Source organism: Macaca thibetana, chromosome 7 (assembly GCF_024542745.1).
Source record: "Macaca thibetana thibetana isolate TM-01 chromosome 7, ASM2454274v1, whole genome shotgun sequence".
NCBI classification, from domain to species: Eukaryota; Metazoa; Chordata; class Mammalia; order Primates; family Cercopithecidae; genus Macaca; species Macaca thibetana.
This window is the reverse complement of record NC_065584.1, coordinates 71,105,455-71,123,973: the sequence shown is the minus strand read 5'-3', so window position 1 is coordinate 71,123,973 and position 18,519 is coordinate 71,105,455. Positions and strand designations below refer to the sequence as shown.

Below are 18,519 nucleotides of genomic sequence, written 5' to 3'. Positions count from 1 at the left end.
CATCTCCTGACAGTCCCCAGAGGCCCGCATGACAGATTTTGCTAAGACAACTCCCTCACCCCTGTGCACGGTGGCGCCGCCTCCCACCTATAGTCTTAAGTTCAATTCTGAGACGTCCATCGTTCCCTAGAGGAGGTCTCCTAGGGCCCCTTCTCCCTTCGAGTCATTCATATTCAGAACAAACGCTTTCATTTGTTTATTCAGCATTTTACCAGCCTGATTTTGCTGTCTTTTTGTGCCTCTTCTGGGAAGATGTCAAACACCCATTTTCATTGTATTTAGTCACCCAGGTGGGGAGCCAGCCTGAAAGAGACAGCGGAAGGAGTTTCCTGGACTGCGCTGTAGCTCACCGACCCGCACCAATCACCACGCAGCTTGCCCTCGGACCCGCCCCTTTTAGGGCGTGTCCCCAGTGAGTGATAGACTGAGCCGCCCGGCCCCGCTCAGCCCAGCCCACGTTGCTGCTTAGATTGAAATGCAGAACTCAAGTCTCTTTCATCGGGGCACAGACTTCCTTTTACTTCTTCCTTTTGCACTCTCGCCTCCTCCTCCTGGGAAGAATCGGAGGCGCCGGCGGTCCGCCCGGGTAGCAACAGGCCGGGCCACTGAGGCGGTGCGGAAAGTTTCTGTCTGGGAGTGCGGAACTGGGGCCGGGTTGGTGTACTGCTCGGAGCAATGGGTGAGTGGCGGCGGGGGACTCTGTCAGAGCCGGGAAGGGAGGGAGGGAGCGAGCGGGCGAGGGAGGGAGGGAGGGAGGGAGTGCGAGGGCGCGCGCCACTAGGCGCTCACATTCTCTATTGACTTTGCTCGTGTTCCTACAAGTTGTAGGAACACGCTAAGGGTCAGCGGCGCACAGCAGTTCAACGTGAACGCTGGCTACTGGGTGGCTGTTGATGCCATTTTCTGATTTTAAGAGAAGGGAGCTGTGGCATCAGCGCCCCGCAGCCCCAGTAGCAAACCAAGTTTTGTTTCACACGCGCGCACACACGCAAACAAAACAGGAAAACAAAACAAAACAAAACAAACAACAACAACAACACACCCTCTAGCTTCCCCTAGACTTTGTTTAACTGCCCGGGTCTCCAGAAGGAAAGCTGGGGATGGGATGGGTGGAGAGAGGGAGCGGCTCAAGGACTTTAGTAAGGAGCAGGCGAGAAGGAGCGCGTTCAGGCGTCAAGACCGATTTCGCCTCCTGCTTCGGGAGACTTTGAACGTTCGGAGAGGCCCTGCGTCTCACCACTTTACTTGGTTGTAGGGGCCTCCGGCACGGCAGGAATGAGAGAGGGGGTCCGATTGGACCGTGACCGTTTCTGGCCGTTCGGCTATGTTCCGGGACCGTATGGTTTGGGGACAGTCCCAGTCGTTAGTACGGGACGGGCGCGTTCGCCCAGTCCCCGGACGCGCAGGGAGGCCCAGTGGCAGGCGGCTGTCCCAAGCAGCGGGTGCGCGCCCCTGCGCGCTGTGTGTTCGTTTTGCAGAGCCAGCCTTCGGGGAGGTGAACCAGCTGGGAGGAGTGTTCGTGAACGGGAGGCCGCTGCCCAACGCCATCCGGCTTCGCATCGTGGAACTGGCCCAACTGGGCATCCGACCGTGTGACATCAGCCGGCAGCTACGGGTCTCGCACGGCTGCGTCAGCAAGATCCTGGCGCGATACAACGAGACGGGCTCGATCTTGCCTGGAGCCATCGGGGGCAGCAAGCCCCGGGTCACTACCCCCACCGTGGTGAAACACATCCGGACCTACAAGCAGAGGGACCCCGGCATCTTCGCCTGGGAGATCCGGGACCGCCTGCTGGCGGACGGCGTGTGCGACAAGTACAACGTGCCCTCCGTGAGCTCCATCAGCCGTATTCTGCGCAACAAGATCGGCAACTTGGCCCAGCAGGGTCATTACGACTCATACAAGCAGCACCAGCCGACGCCGCAGCCAGCGCTGCCCTACAACCACATCTACTCATACCCCAGCCCTATCACGGCGGCGGCCGCCAAGGTGCCCACGCCACCTGGGGTGCCTGCCATCCCCGGTTCGGTGGCCATGCCGCGCACCTGGCCCTCCTCGCACTCCGTCACAGACATCCTGGGCATCCGCTCCATCACCGACCAAGGTAGGGGCTCAGAGGCTGGTCATGTGAATGTGCAGCGTCTGCTTCCGCACTCCAGCGGAGGTACCAGTTTCTGCGGCCTCCGGGACCCTGTCTTTCCCACCACCTAAAGCTTTTTCCTTTGGAAAAGTAAGGAGTCTTCCTAGGGGGTGTCCTGATCTCATTAACTTGAAACTCATGCCCCTGGTTTCCTTGCCACACACAGTCTCCTGCCTCAACTCAAACTATCAGACCCATAACATCCCCCCATCCCCAACACATGGTTCGCATTTTCCACCCTCCCCCGCCTCTCGCGCCGAGGCAGCCTCAGCCCGGCTTGCTCACTTGGAGAGCACGGCTGGGGCTGGACTTGGGGCGCAGCCCGGGAGGCCCGAGCCTGCTTGGGGCTGCCGGCTGCAGACGCCGCTGCGGGCAGAGCAGCTTGCTTGGGGATCACTACGGCCGGGAGCAGTCCAGCACGCGGTGGAAATTGAAGTATTCTTCTCCGATTCTGGATTGTGGTAATCAGGCCAAATTTGCTCAGGCAGGAAGTTCAAATGTCACCTAATTGGTTTCGTTCTTATGCTTCACTTCATTTTCCTCGGAAATAGAGGTCCCGAAGTTACTACTAGTAACTTGCATGTAACTCATTCCCAGATGAAGTCATATTCACATTCTCTCTCTCTCTCTCTCTCTCTCTCTCTCTCTCTCTCTCTCTCTCTCTCTCTCTCATCATTCACTTTCTAACTTAACAGACTTCACTGTATATATCTTAGGAAGGGAAGTGGCCTCAGCAACTGCAGTGATGGAGATAAAATGCAGGCAATTCCATGCTGTCCTTTTACGGTTCTTTTCAGTTTTCCCTGAGTCTGCCACTTTCCTTTGGGGTCCCCGGGTCCCCGAGAATGCAAGTGGATATCTATCTAGTTCCTGCATGCTTTCAGCAGTGCCACCCCACTGTTCCTTTCCTTTCTCACCCCTGACCTTGCCTAGTCCTAAGCGTCCTTTCTGCGTTGTCAGAAGGATTCCCCGAGCCCTCCTGCCCAGTCCGGCTTCCGCAGGAGACCTGAGTTTGTTTTCTTTTACTGAGTTTTTTTTTTTTTTTTTTTTTTTTTTTTTTTTTTTTTTTTTTTTTTTTTAAGGCGTTAACTTTTTTCTTGGTAGGGAGAAAAGAAAGTCTAAATGACCTAGATGCAGAATTTAAATAATGCGTAGATAGTCCACTTTCTTAATTTCTCAGCCTGAAGTTTTAAAAGTGTGGAGGAAAAATTAAATAGGAAAGGGGGAAATAGTTTCTTTAATTACTTCCTGCCTTTCTTGGTTGCCACCACATTGGCACAATTATCTTTTTAAGTAACTAAAGCAGGGCTCTGATTTCTCATCTTCTTGTTTTCTGACTGCAAGTTTACAAGACCCCAGTTTTGTCTTATTTGGAGCTACTTGGAGCCGTAGTTGGAGAGAGTTTGCCCTTGATTTATAGGATAAACTGACCTCACTGACATTTAAAGGAAGCCCCTGTTCATGGGAAAGTGTGAGATCAGCAGAAATGGGGGCTCACAGGGGGATCTCAATTTCTTAAGATAACTTCAGGCTTGTGCCCACCGACTGCCTTTTGTCTGTGAAGGCAAAGACAGACAGGCAGTTCTGGACCAAAACACAGTTTCCTGGTGCAAATGGGACTCAATCTAATTCTTGGGGGTGGTAGAGGAGGAAACATAGTGGAAAAAAAAAAAAAAAAAAAAAAAAGACTGACAGAGTTGAAAATAAAACTTTTCTTGCCTAGGGATATTACCATCAGAGCAAACGTCAGTTGGGAAAGCATTGGACAATGGAAAGGAGCAACTTTTCCTTTTAGATATTGTTGTGATTTTGGATGCCAGCTTTAAACAACCCAGCTTGTGACAAATTTGTGATTATAAAAATGATCATTTCTGCAAAAATGATCACTCTCTTAAGCACTGTGTTAGATGGACGTGTTTAAAATCAAGTTACAATGGCTTTGCCAAACTTCGCTCCTCCATCCATAGGACCCAAAGACAAACATACATTGTTTGTAGCCTTCACATATCTCTTTGAAACTACACCTGGACACCGAAAAATGCCAATAATTCAATATGCACAACCCTAGGTATTATAGTAATTACTTTACACCATACAATTTTCTTTGCATCTCCACCAAGAACAGAAAGAATAACAGAAAGAAAAAAGTAACTTAATTTTACTTTCATTTTCTTAACCTATTTCATTTTCTCTTTCTTGTATATACATATTTGAAACTTTTTTCAGGAAAACCCTGCCACTAACACCCATGGCATGTATAGTGGCAATTGCAAGATTTATTTTTTAAGTCATATGCACATATCACATGTGTAATGTGTAGAGGTAGAGTATCAAGGGGAGCCCTATGCACGCACAAAGCAGAAATCTGTGCACGTATATTTTGCACCGTATCGTGGGAATAATTTAGTTATTTGTTTGCAAAGGACTTTGCAGGTCTTTTTGTTCTCTATTGACATAAGTACCAGATCCCCACAGCGCAGTGAGCACCAGTGCAGGCACCCTTAGGTCAGACGCCCCTCTCTTTCTTTTCAGCCAGCCCCACTCCCAAATCGTTGTCAAACCCCAGTCGGCCTTGGGTTAAGAATGAGGAGGTGGAAAACGGCGCGTGCAGCCTTAAGGGTTCCTTCCCCTATTTAGATTTCTTCCACTCCTTTGCCCTGGGAGAGCGGAGGGGCGGAGGGAAATAAAATACTGGTTGAAAAAGAAAAAAATATTTTCCCTCAGGCGTGGGTCAGAGAATTTGGAAAGGCCTACTCTCAGGCAAGTAAAACTTCACCAGGCCTGGGTTGGAAGCACAGGAGGTCGCGGCTGGGCCTAGCGCCCTCGGGAGGCCAAGGGCAGGGGGCCGACCCAAGGTCTTAGCCCTCCAGCTCTCCGTCGCGGGTTTGGGTCCCATCTCAAGAGTGGGGCGCGCGGGCTGGGCCTCCGGCCTGACACCTTCTCTCCTCTTCAGCAGTGAGCGACAGCTCCCCCTACCACAGCCCCAAGGTGGAGGAGTGGAGCAGCCTGGGCCGCAACAACTTCCCCGCCACCGCCCCGCACGCGGTGAACGGGTTGGAAAAGGGAGTCCTGGAGCAGGAAGCCAAGTACGGTCAGGTGAGGAGGCGAGGGTCAGGTCAGGTGGGTCGCTTGGCGGCAGGGATTTAGGCGATGGAGACTCGGGTTCCTTTCTGAGCTTCCCGCGAGAGAAGCCCAGGCTGGCGCCCCTTTGCTGCTACCAGCCAAATCCTTCGTGGACTGGGGCTAAGCAGAGGCCCGAGCCTTGGAAGGCGGAGCTGGGGCCTCGACCCCTGCCAGGGGTCGGGAGAGCTCGCCAGGGCGCGGGGGGTCTGGGGCGGTGGCTCCCCGGGGCGCGGCTCTGGGAAGCGCCTCCAGGCCTCTCGGCCTCTGGGGGCTTGGAGAGGCGGCTCCCGAAGCCCTTTCAGCGGCTCTCATTGAGGGTAGAGTTAACCAAAGAAGGCGCTTCCGAAGGGCCAGGCGGAGCAGCCCTGGGGCCTCAGACCCGCACCTTCACGCCCGCGAAACGCGCGCACCGGGTCTCGGCCTCGCGGTGCAGCAGCGGCTGCGGGGTCCTCAGGCTCGGACTTTCCCTCCCGTGGCTCTCGGACAAATCCGCTTGGCCAGTCCTGTGAAGAGGGGCACTCAGATAAACGTAACAGAGCTACCATTTTCTCGACTAAAGGTCACATTGTAATCTCCCAAGGAAGCTAGTGAGAAAACCTCAAAATTATACGGACTGGCTGCGGACCGTTTAATTTTTCTTTCCCTCTGTCCCTCCCTCATGTCTCCAAAGGAAAATTTAAAACACTCGTGTTTTTTCCCCCCGAGAAAAGCTAAGCAACCACCACAACAAAAGCCCCAGATTTAAGTCTAAATTCATCACCGTCCTGGAGTCAAGAGTTCAAAACTCTCAAAAACCGAACCTTAAGGCAATGTAAGGTTTCCCCAGCAGACCTCAGTAGGTTTGCAAATTTCTTAATCCCAAACTCAATTCCAAAGCCTCAAGCTATTCAGTTTTCGTTTTATTATTTTGAAGACTTAAAATTTTTAATGTTTTCTTATCTGTCAAAATCAGCTTTTAACATTAAGTGGAACTTGTTCCTCTCATTCACTTGGAAAAAAATCCTGGTCATTATTTTCTGTAACAAATCCCATTTCCACTTCCTCTTCCCTCTCTTATTTTGTTGAAATAGAATCAGAATACACATTGGTGGCTCTCCAATAACAAATAACACAGAAAATAGCAGCAAGGAAAGAGAGCCCTTTTCCTTAGTCTGTTTCTACTGTAAAGAATGTCAATGAGAAATGATAAGGAAGTTTGTCATTTTCTTTTGCTAAAGCACCCACCCTTAATTCGTAATTTGCAAAGAAAAGGCAGAATAGTACAATGGTTAGGAGCTCCAATCTCTGGCTGTACGACTTCTTCGGAAAATATTTAATTTTTTAGAGTCTCTATTTCTTCATCTTTAAAACAGGGAAATCATACTCCCAACCCAGAGGTGTTATGAGTATTCAATGAGATAATGCAACCATATGGCACATAGTAAGCATTTATTAAGTATTACCTGTGGTTCTAAGTGGCAGTTAAAGAGAGACGTGTAAAAGCAAGTAATATTTATCAGAGTATACTTTGTTCTGAGAGACCATAGTCAAAACTTCAAGGGATTTTGTTACAAACATAGAAAGAGTGTATACAAGGCATCTACCAGAGAAGCAAGCATTTAATAGGCGCTTAGTGCTTTTTATTAGGTCATCATTTATTGGACTAACGTTGTGAAGTATAGAGTTGAAAAAGTTTCTAATTCCCACATGTCATTGATGAACCCAGTTTATATATCAAGCAGTCATAATCCAAAAAAACCTTTATAGTTATTATTTATTTATTTATTTTGAGACGGAGTCTAGCTCTGTCCCCAGAGCTGGAGTGCAGTGGCACGATCTCAGTTCACTGCAACCTCTGCCTCCGGGTTCAAGCGATTCTCCTGCCTCAGCCTCCAGAGTAGGTGGGATTACAGACACGTGCTGCCACACCCACCTAATTTTTGTATTTTTAGTAGAGATGGGGTTTCACCATGTTGGCCTGGCTGGTCTTGATCTCCTGACCTTGTGATCCACCCACTTCGGCCTCCCAAAGTGCTGGGATTATAGGCCTGAGCCACCGCACCGGCCAGTTATTTTTATTTTCACTTCCTTGAATTATAGATCTAGCATTGAAAGTTGTTTGGAAATGCTTAATTTATAATACACTTCAAAACTAAACTGACAAATTATTTAAAATAAAAAATTTGAAGTTTCAAGTAATTGATATTCTGATTAGTAAAAATAGATTATCTTTTATATACTAAATTTTAAACCACTAAATTATCACATTTATAAAATAATATAATTTAAAGAAATAAGTAGCCAAATAAATATTGCTCTAAATACTTAATAAACTATTTTTTCCAGAATAAAAAATATCAAACTTACTTTTGCAAAGTTCTCAATTGCAATATGCTAATCTTCTGCATTGCAATGTATTTAATAGTTAGATAATTCAAATGATGTAAAATTTCAAAACCTGAAAAGTTTTTAAGAATAATATAAATCAGTGGCTACTCTATGATAATTATCAAAATAGTGCTTAATGCTGAAGATGTGCTAAGTAGGCACATAAACTTCAGCCGTCATTTTTTTGAGCAGTTTTGAACTTTAGACATTGATTTCGTGTAAAGTTAAATTACACAGTAATACTTGTTTATAAACATACAAAGGTAAAGTGTTGCCCATATATGTGCATTTCTCTTACCAATGTTCAAAGGGCAGATTTATTTTTAAAAGTTATTTTTCAAAATGGAATCAGCATATTTCAACCAAAATGTAAACTCAGGTAACACATATTTTTCCCTCTGTTTATATTATGGACAAAAACTTGAATGTCTTTGGCCAAAAAAAAATCTTTAAAAATTTTCCAACTTTCAGAGCATTTGTGATTGTTATTAAATAGCGCAATATTATGTGATACTAGTTTAATTTTATTATATAAAGAAGGAAATTGAGAATTCAGACTCATAGTGCTTAAAGCATATTTTTCCTGAGGACACCTGTAGAATTACCAAGGGGCTAAACTACACAACTGAGTATAGATACTATTGATTACCATAACCTAGAGTTTCTATTTTCAGCTTAAACTGTAGAGACAGATGCCCTGATTCCTACTAATTAAAACTGTATGCACATTTCAGCTATGCATATAGATATCTTTTGTCTTTGAAAATTCAGTTTAGAATATTCCAACTTGTCTTACATATTAATATTACATTGTAATTAACATTTTGCAGTGCCATTCAGAAGTCCTTATTGTCTCTGAGGATAGAATATTTATTTTGGCTTTTTAAAACCCACAGTTAGTATGGGGGCTAGAAGTACTTAATCCCATTTGCTTCTGAATGGCAACAATGTTCTCTGGTTCCTTATGGCTGGTTCTTTTCTGTTGAAAGCATAAAACTCCAATAGAATACAATTGGAATGGTCAAAAAACCTCATATAGAGAATCACAGGGGCTGGAATACATTTGTCCTTTTAGGAAGTCTTTAGTGAATTAATGCTTCAATTTTATTCAAGCTATATATAAATAATTGTATAGTTCTTGAAAATTTTTCTACAAATGGGCATACTTGCTCAGGAAAAATACATTGAATATCTGATACTCTTAAGTAATTGGAGACACAGATTTATAAGCTTTGGGTATCTTCATTTTGGGGTTGCAGATGTTAACTTGGTAAGTTTAATATAACACTAGCTACAAACTGGGATGTCAGAAATAGAGAATAGTCTATAAATAATTGAACTTTTTAAAAGTTCAGAATTAAGTTGTGAAAATAGTTGAATTTACAGATATAATCTGAAATTCTTACGAAGCATTTACTTGTACATGCATCTGAAATGAAGATAGTCTTCTAGAATCCTAAATGTGATTTTCTAGTGTATTATTTTAAAAACTGGCTGTTCTAGCGGATGTACTGTTCTCAGAAAGATATAAATGATATTGCACTAAATTTTTCTTCATATTAAAGTTAATTTTTATAAACAATTTATAATTTATAAACAATGAAATCTTAGGCAAATGCCAGCAGAATGTCTTTGAAATTCATAATGTTATCTGTTATGAAAAACATTATTTGACCTGGTCATATTTTAACCAGTAGTATTTCAAAATAAAATTAATGATTATATATCAGTAAAATGTGTTGTATAAAATAGCAGGGAAAGGTAACTGAAAATTGTTCAAGGCTATGTCAATTTTAATAATATTTTGGAAAATTATAAAATTTAGAAAAGCTTTTAAATAGCAGCTTTCCATTTCTTAAAAACATTTAGATCTACAATATGATAAGTAAGCGTAATTAAGATCTTGTTGGATGAATGTTGAAACCATATTTATAACCATCATTTCATTTTGTCAGGTATGTTTTACTAGGTCATTGCATAATGAATTAAAAAGGGAAGAATGACAGTCAGAAAAATGAGTTCACCAAAAAAGAGAAAATCTTGTTTATTTTCAGATCCAAAACTTTTTCTTGCTTATGATATTGAGGTTGAAATTCTAGGTGAAGCATATCTCTATTTGTGGCTAAATCTACTTTATTATAAAGCCAAGGTAAATTCATTTTATCATAAGAGGAGGACCGGGTTGAACTGATAAGTGAAAGCAGATTATGGGTAGAGGACCTGGCACTGTTATTTGCATTTATCTTCATGATAAAAAATGTTGAATAGACAATTCCCAGAATTTGAATAATGGTCTATAACCTCTAATTGCCAGACATTTGCCATAGCAGTTTTATGGTGGTCACAAGTGTTTTGATACTAATGTATTTTCATTTTCTTGGAGGAGGGAGGGTAAATGGAATAACCATAAATCAAATAATAATGGCTAGGTTAGAACTTCTGTTTACTTTTTTAAACAGCTTCATTCATTTTGCTTGCTTAAAGTGTAATGCTTGTCCTGTGATAAACGGTGCCTACCTTTTTGCTTTGTTTTTTAAGCAAGACTGTCACATCTTTTGCTTTCCACAAACCTATACTAACTTAAGTGTACATATGGTTGTGGAATGCTTATGATGTATACTACTTTGTGGGGATACAAGATGATTAAGGCAAGTCCCTGTCCTCAAACAGTTTACAATCTAGCCCTCTGTCAATACAGTTCTTTGACATATTCACTAAAGTTTCTTTTAAAAAACTGGTAAATCTGTGTTTTGAACATTCAGAACAAATGAAATTAAAACATGTACTTTCATTCTTCTTGTAATAACCTTAACTAGAACTACATTGCATCTTATATATTTTTTTCTAGACTCTTTCCTTTAATGTCAGTGTGATGAAGGTCTTTTCCTAAAAGTATTAAAACAAAGCAAGTAACTTACTTTTTCTAGGGCATGCAATTTAGTCTATTTTGCTTTGTATTAGTAAATCTCCTTCTCAAATTTAGGTAGAAGATAGTTTGCTATAGAGAGCACCCTTGCACAGTTCTTTCAGGGGAAAGAATTCTCATGCCTTTCATGGAAGATCCACATGAGAAAGGAGTTGATGGATTGAAGTCTTATTTATGGAATCTTTAGGTAAAGTCATTTTCAAAAATGAGATTTCCATTACATGCCCATTGCTGGGGTTTCATTTGGAAAATTTGTTTACTCTTCCCTGGGGATTCCATATGTTGGTTGATTTATAAATCATATTTACAATCCAATTAAATAGAGTAATTTAGCATGTTTGCTCCCACTATATTTATAGTGTACATTTGGTAGTCTCTACTCGGCCTAACTAGCTTTTCAGATTAATTACATGCCCTTCACTGAAAACATTAAACAGATTTGGGACGTTTAAGTCATGTACTCTTTTACTGGAAAGAATAAACAAACATCAATGCTACCTGTAGTTGTTTTCCTTTGTGGTGGAAAATTTTACTCTTTCAGTGATTGCTTCATAAATAACAATTACTTGACCCAGTAGAGATTTATATCTTTTACTAATTTTATGTGTCAAAATTAATAGTGAGAAAATTGATGTGTTTATTGAGTCACTAAAATGAATAAATAATGAAGGTGGCAGGAGGCAGGTAAAATTTAAAGCACATTTACTTGCTCTTTTTTTTTTTCTAAATTTACAAATCTGAACTTCGAAAGTAAAAAGTAAAATTAAGACAAAAGTCTCCAGACCCCCAAGCTAGGTCATAATTTAACCTGAGGGAAAACTAAGGGCTATTTTTATACTGTTTAAGTTTAAAGATTTCTATTTTTTTTTAAAGCAAACACTTTAGCCTCTCCTTGCCTTTTTTTTTTTTTAAATTTTTTATTTATTTTTATTCTTTTGGAGATGAAGTCTTGCTCTTTTTGCCCAGGCTGGAGTGCAATGACGCGATCTCGTCTCACTGCAACTTCCGACTCCCAGGTTCAAGCGATTCTCCTGCCTCAGATTCCCAAGTTGCTGGGATTACAGGCACCTGCCACCATGCCCGGCTAATTTTTGTGTTTTTAGTAAAGACGGGGTTTCACTATGTTGGCCAGGCTGGTCTTGAACTCCTGACCTCAGGCAATCCACCCGCCTCAGCCTCCAAAAGTGCTGGGATTACAGGCGTGAGCCACCGTACTGGGCCACCTTTTCCTATGAGATGAAATCAACCCTCTCCGAGCTTCTCTTCCTACCTTGTCTTTCTGCAGTACAAAGGGGATTGCATTACTAAAATGATACTAAGTAAATATTGTGGATTTAAGAGAACTTTGAAATATTTAATAATAAGAATAATGACATAAAGCAAGTTTGTGAATTAAGTATGAGAAATTGGACAAATATGGAAAAATTTGCTCATTTTTTAACACTTGATAAATGAATGTAATCATGGAATAAATAAGGCACTAAAAGGTAATACAGGCCTAAATCCAATGTCCTGCCTCCCCCTAAATTCCAGGAGCATTATCTAAGATAAAAGTTCAATGCAGCATGTCTCTGAGGGCCACCTTTCAGGGGGAACATCTCTGGGCAAAAAGAAGTGGGTCCATGTAAGGGAACCACAGACATTGCAACAAAACAACTCGAGTCCAAGTAAATGGGGCACGTCAATGAGCAATAATTCCAAGAGCAAAGGTGTAAGAAAATGGAAGATGACTAAGCAAGGATCTCAGAGAGAACTGTAATTTTGAATGACAGATAAAATACAAAGAAAAAAGAATAGGTAGGAAAAATTTAGCTGTGATGAAAAATAGAACTCACCAACAGTTATGTTCTGCTAACTAGAGCATTGTTTCTGTCATGTATAATATTAAATTGTTTAACCTTATGTCCCTGTATGATGTTGGCCAAAGATTTTTATTATTTTAGAATTAATTTTTAATGTTAGCATTCTTTTTTCATTATTCTTAGTTCACACTGGCATTAGTAGTATAAAATATTAGTTAATGCTGGAAATGAAAATATTAGTTAACACCACATACAGATGTGAACACCTTTCCATAACTGAATTGGATTTATTTCTTTCCAAACTCATTTATCATAGATTATTGGGACAATTCTAAATAAAAATGATAAAAACTATAATCTCTATGCAAAACTAAATTTTTTTCCCCTGTAATTTGATAGTTCTCTATCTTGATACCCATCTCACAAGAGCCTTAAAGTGTGTCTCCTTTGAGATATAATCAGCAATTCTCAAAAAGTGGAAGAAACTATTTTTTTTTTTTTTTAGAAGCTAAGAAAGAGGTGAGGATCTAACAATGAGAATCATGTTCTAGGAGAGAAAAGAATTTGTTACCAGATGTTATCTCAAAAGATGCTCTAGTTTTAAATTAAAGTGCATCTATCTTTTAAGTGTCCAGGAAAAACAGTATGATATGCTACAGAAGACCCTGCATTGGACAGGGGTGATACATTCTTTTAACACATGGTCACTGACTTGCCAATTGGTTGAGGGTACATGGCTAAACCTCTTAATCTATATCCTTGTATAAAAAGAGGATGATTTCATTTGTATTCAACAGTTATGTGCAGTAGTTTCTTGATTAAAAAAATGCAGCATCATCATTCTCTGGGACGCTTCAAATACACTTTAATTTCAGTTGAACATTGTCTTGTGTTTGTGACATGCTATCTTGTAATTATGATAAACTCAATCATTTGTAATGAACTATATAATTCATTAATCCTCATTATTCAGTAAAATATGTTGGATATTTCTTGGTGCCTGCGACATAGGACAAACTTAAGAAACTTTAGCTTCCTTTCTCATTCCCTATTTTCAAAGAACCAACGTCGAAAAACACAACCTGAGGTGTTTGTTCTTACAGAACATAGACACAAGGCTAACCCCTCTAATATTTTTCTTATTTTGTCAGAAATGCATGAGTAATGTTAAGTCATACCCATGTATATATTCTATTCCATGTACATATTCATCTACTCTGCACTGAGAAAACAGTTTCTGAGACCCCACCACTGCATTCTCATAGATGTAGAAGTGAAAACAATAGCCCAAATAAATTAAATTAGAAAGTAATTCATATGTTGCAATTGAACGAGAAGATGTATTTAGCTAACATACACCTGATTAATTTAATTTTAAGGATTAAATCAATTTTCCTAATAAAATTATAGTATTTACATTATATTTTCACTAGGAAATATGTTGAAATGGTAATTCATTCATGTCACTATCAGAACACAGGATCTACTCTTTATTTCTAAATAGTATAAAAATTGAGGGGAAAAAATTAGACTACTTGAAGAAGGATGCCCAGTATTCATGCCAGAATCAGGATTAAAAATCAGGGTGTTTTTAGTGTTGTTAATAGTAACGATACCAACAATAATTCATTGGCTGCCAAGAGAACACTGGTTTCTAGGCAGGCTCGCCTGCCAGGAGTGCTGCATTGTGTTTGCAAACAAAGATTTTAACTTCTAAATTCACTTCAAGAGATTTATCCACGCGGCTTTTAAAAACTCACATCACAGGGCCCAAAAACTTTGCAAGCAAAATTTCCAATTTCAAAACCAGGTATATGCAGTTCTTTTATATGAGGAAAGACAGTTTCCTTTCTGATAAAACAGTCCTGGAAAAGGTACCTGCAATATTCATTTAAAATCCTTACAAGACAAAGTGCCTGATTTTTGTATGTCCTTTGTCCAACGGGAATTTTCAATATGATCTCTTAAAATATGGTATATATTTTCTTTAACGAAGGTCGTGTTTGTTGTGAGTTTCTAACATGACGGCCTGCAGTCTGTGCCCTTCTTTACTGAAAATAAAAGCTATACCAACCAGGCCTGTCACAAGTGCCTCAACAAAAGAGCCAAACAAAACCCAAGTCCCAGGAAGGTTGACAAAGGCAATGAGGACAGCCGAACAGATTCTAAGAGTATTTAATCGCCATTGATTCTTTCTTCACCCTGCACCTCCTTCCTCTACTTCCAAATAGCACAAGCAAATACTATGAATTTTCTGGTTGCAGCTTTCTCTAAATGTTTGTGGAAAGAATAATATCTTGCCATTATGTTTGTTTAAGTGGCAAGACTGTGAATGTCTTTAGAATATAATAAAGCTCAATTTTTTTTTTTTTAAACAGTCGGAGAGTGGAGTTAGAGCATTGTTGGCTTACTCAGACTTAAATTCTGATTCTAAGAACCTGTGAAACGTTCACTCCTATAATGTGATTATTTTTCACTTCTTTTCTACTCCTTTCAGGCACCAAATGGTCTCCCAGCTGTGGGCAGTTTTGTGTCAGCATCCAGCATGGCTCCTTACCCTACCCCGGCCCAAGTGTCGCCTTACATGACCTACAGCGCTGCTCCTTCTGGTTATGTTGCTGGACATGGGTGGCAACATGCTGGCAGCACCCCATTGTCACCCCACAACTGTGACATTCCCGCATCGCTGGCGTTCAAGGGAATGCAGGCAGCCAGAGAAGGTAGTCATTCTGTCACGGCTTCCGCACTCTGATGGGAAATTCCGTCTCCAGCAGCTTCACCCGGGTCTCCCCGTATCAGCACCTCCTCCCCCAATTCGCAGGTCTCACATTCCACCCCTCCTGCCCTCCAACTCTCCTGCCTTGAAAGCTGGCTGTACGGACTCACATCCTTTGTGCTGATGATACTTACATATTTCTTGCCATAACTTTTCTCTTGCAGAAAAACTGACATGACTTTAGGATTTAAAAACAAGAGCAACAATAAGCATTGAATGAGACATTGTGTTGCCCACATACTGTCTTAATATAGCAAAGAAACCTACACCCCTCAAAGGGTTTAAGGAACTTTACAAACTAGTCTTTGGTAAAACCACGTGTGTATATTTATTCTAAATCAACCTAAACTTTTGAAATGTGCAATTGTTGAGATTTTGCAAAATCAATAAAGGAAAGTACTTATAGAAAAAAAATTATGCTACACCCTCTAATCAAATATGGTAACCAAGTAAGCTTTAATTCATCATTAGGAAACAAATCAATAATTGACTTGAGTGATCCTTTGTTTATCTTTAAGACATGACCTATTTTGTTGAAAAATATATGTAGAACCCAAGCAATATCTGAATCTAGCTCTCCCTGGTGTTTTGACTTGGTTCCAAATACAATAATGTTTATATTTTCTATTAGTTTGTAAATATGGACTCTGGATGGTGCATTTGTGTCTTCATTCCATAAGATATTCCCCTCCCCCCAGCCCCACCCCCTTCTCTATTTTTTTTCTTTCTTTTTTGCAAAGGTGACTTTCTGGCAACGTCTTTGTCTCTGTTTGGTGGTGGGCTGCTCGGGCTCCTGGACCTGGACTTGCCCCCAGATTTTGTGTATGCAGTGAAGGCTTCAACATCTCATGAAGGACACTTTGTTTCTACAGCAGAGGACATGAAAAACAAATAAACAAGCCAGTCTCTCATTTTGTACCTAATCAAACAACACACACACCAAGCATATAAAGACAAGAGGGTGGAAGATATCTGAACAAGAAGGCTCTAAAGGAAGTCACTTAGAAACTTAAGTTTAATGTGAAATGTTTTGCAAAGATGCTTAAAATGAACTTTGTGTTAAGAAAACCACTGTGAAACTAAATTGTACTGTTATTGTTGGCTTACCTGTGTGTTCAGCAATCTCAGCCCAAAATTATGTTGTAATTTAAAGAAAATGGAAAATTCTGCTCTAATGAATGTAACAATGGCTTGCTGTGAAGTTTACATTGTTGTACAGAAGCATGTATCACATGTAGGTAAACTGGTGGTGGTACTAGAAATACAATGTTATTTAATTTTAACAAATTCCCTTTATTCATTTCTGAAATTACAGAACACAGTTTAACTCATAAACCTTTCTAGACCAATTTATTTTTCACTTTAATGTTAATAACAGCTGTGGAGTATATGTGTGTGTGAGCATGTGAGTAGTATGTGTTGTATTTTAAAACGATTGATTTTCTGGGGCAAAATTCTACAGTTTGTAATCCCTTCTGTTTAGGAAGTTCTTCCTGGTTGGCAAAATAGGCTTAAAAATATGTTTTTAGGACATTGGTACAATTCAACTGTTGGAAAATTAATATATTGAGGGTTTTTTGGTACTAATTCTGTGCAATAACTAAAAGAGCACCTCACTGGATATGGATGTTGAAGATGGATTCCCTAGGTGATTTTAGTTTCTTCCCATCTGTGCTGTGCAGTCTACATGGCAATGCAGTTCCACCACATCAGTTTCATGGCTTCATTTAAAACTCAGATGGCTAGATTAGTTAGGTTTTCAAATCACTAGGATGTAAACAGTAAGCAGATTAACATAACAAGTTATGTTAGAGTGACTGCTTTTTTCAAACAGCAGATATCTTATAGAGAGCTTTGAACTGCATTTATTTCTAAAGCAACCGAAATTCAGTGCTACAAATAGAGGATTATAACTTCAGGAGAAGAAAAAGCAGGAGCAGATGAACTCTCAGGGCCATAGTCTTCCTTTGATCTTGTAAAACTCCCATTGACATCTGGAGTTCCCAGTCTGGTGAGAAAATAGACTATAAACTGAATGGAACAAAGATCCAATCCAATAATTTGGTGGAGACTTTAAAACCATACCATGCAGGGACTTTCCTGTCATCTGAAAAACTGATGTAAGGTACAGAACTATTCTTTATCAAACGTTTTTAGGTGGCTGTTAGGGGGCTTTAAAAATTGTTAATTGCTTGTGTGGAAATGCAAATAATGTTATTTTCTTTATCTAAATTAAGAAATATCTTGTTATTATGCTATTTATAATTTTTTTCTGGTTCTTGTATTTTAAAAAATCTAATATTAATGGTATCAAAGTTTCCTTTTCTCCCTCTAGGTCTTAACAGTGAATTCACATGGAGTAATTTTTAAAAGACAACAGATACAATTTGCTATTCAAAGAAAATTATGATTTAAAGCCACTTTTTAAAATACAAGAAGAAAAATAGAATGGATTAAAGGGTTAACTTTTAAAGATTATTATTATTGGTTAATGTTGACATATTTCCTCTATCTCATAGATGATAAAAGTGTTGCTTTTAAACTGGCAAATGCACTCTTCAGCAATCCTTTTCTATCTCATCCACATGGAGAGGTTAAAGGTTCAATTTCATGGCCTCTGTGCAGGCAGTGCTCTCATAGAATGCAAGAGTATTACCTGCAAGGATAGAATGCAGTTGTGCAACAGAGACACACTCTTATTTCTCTTTTTTAACAATTTTGTTTTGTTTTTAATGACCCTTTTATTGACTATTGGACTGAAATATAAATTTTAAAAAACACGTTGGAAAGGATAAAGGATGTACAACAGAAGGCTATGTATGTATATACAGTATGTCAAAAGCCTTTTATTTTTATACTTCAAATGCTCTAAATTAATAAAAAGTAATAATTACCATGTTATCTTTTACTTGTTATTTTCAAAATGCTTTAGTAGTAGAAGTAGCCCACGGTAGTAACTTAGGACAGGTGTCATGTGGACTTTCAGGTATTCTTGTTGACTTTACTGAATCAGCATCATTTCTGGATGCAGATATAAAATCAAGTTTGGTTACATCAAGACCAAGAAGATATTTTTGGTGGTACACGTTAGTATAGTAATCCTTAGAAATGCTAAGTGTATTTCTCTTCTGGAACATTTCTCCTTCATCATACATATTTTAATACTGCAGACAGCCGACTTCCCATCTGAAGTTGTCGTTTAAAACTAATAACCTGAAAATGCAGTTCTGTTCTATACATTCTTCCTAAAAATGGCGCAGGTAGGCATGTTGAACAAAGGTATTTGGATGTAAATACTGATGGCTGACAAATGGGTCCAAAGGTGCTTCCAATTTGTGATTTAACGTGAAAATATCTCATCAACAAAACTTGTCTTCAAAGAGA

The 18,519-nt window shown here is 40.2% G+C and overlaps 1 protein-coding gene across 1 annotated transcript; it reads left to right on the top strand.

The window, feature by feature from the left end:
- The first annotated feature begins 449 nt into the window (after positions 1 to 449).
- PAX9 (paired box 9) lies at positions 450 to 18,028 on the top strand. Its single transcript, XM_050799226.1, has 4 exons — positions 450 to 679; positions 1,479 to 2,105; positions 5,095 to 5,237; positions 14,857 to 18,028. Exons 1-4 carry the CDS (start codon positions 676 to 678, stop codon positions 15,109 to 15,111), a joined length of 1,029 nt encoding a protein of 342 aa, XP_050655183.1. The 5' UTR covers positions 450 to 675; the 3' UTR covers positions 15,112 to 18,028.
- The last annotated feature ends 491 nt before the right edge of the window (positions 18,029 to 18,519 follow it).

Bases quoted from the DNA above. Each gene is read 5' to 3' on its own strand.
- PAX9 (XM_050799226.1), top strand. The intron at 2,106-5,094 runs GTAGGGGCTCAG...TCTCCTCTTCAG, and splicing joins CCGCTCCATCACCGACCAAG to CAGTGAGCGACAGCTCCCCC. The intron at 5,238-14,856 runs GTGAGGAGGCGA...TACTCCTTTCAG, and splicing joins AGGAAGCCAAGTACGGTCAG to GCACCAAATGGTCTCCCAGC.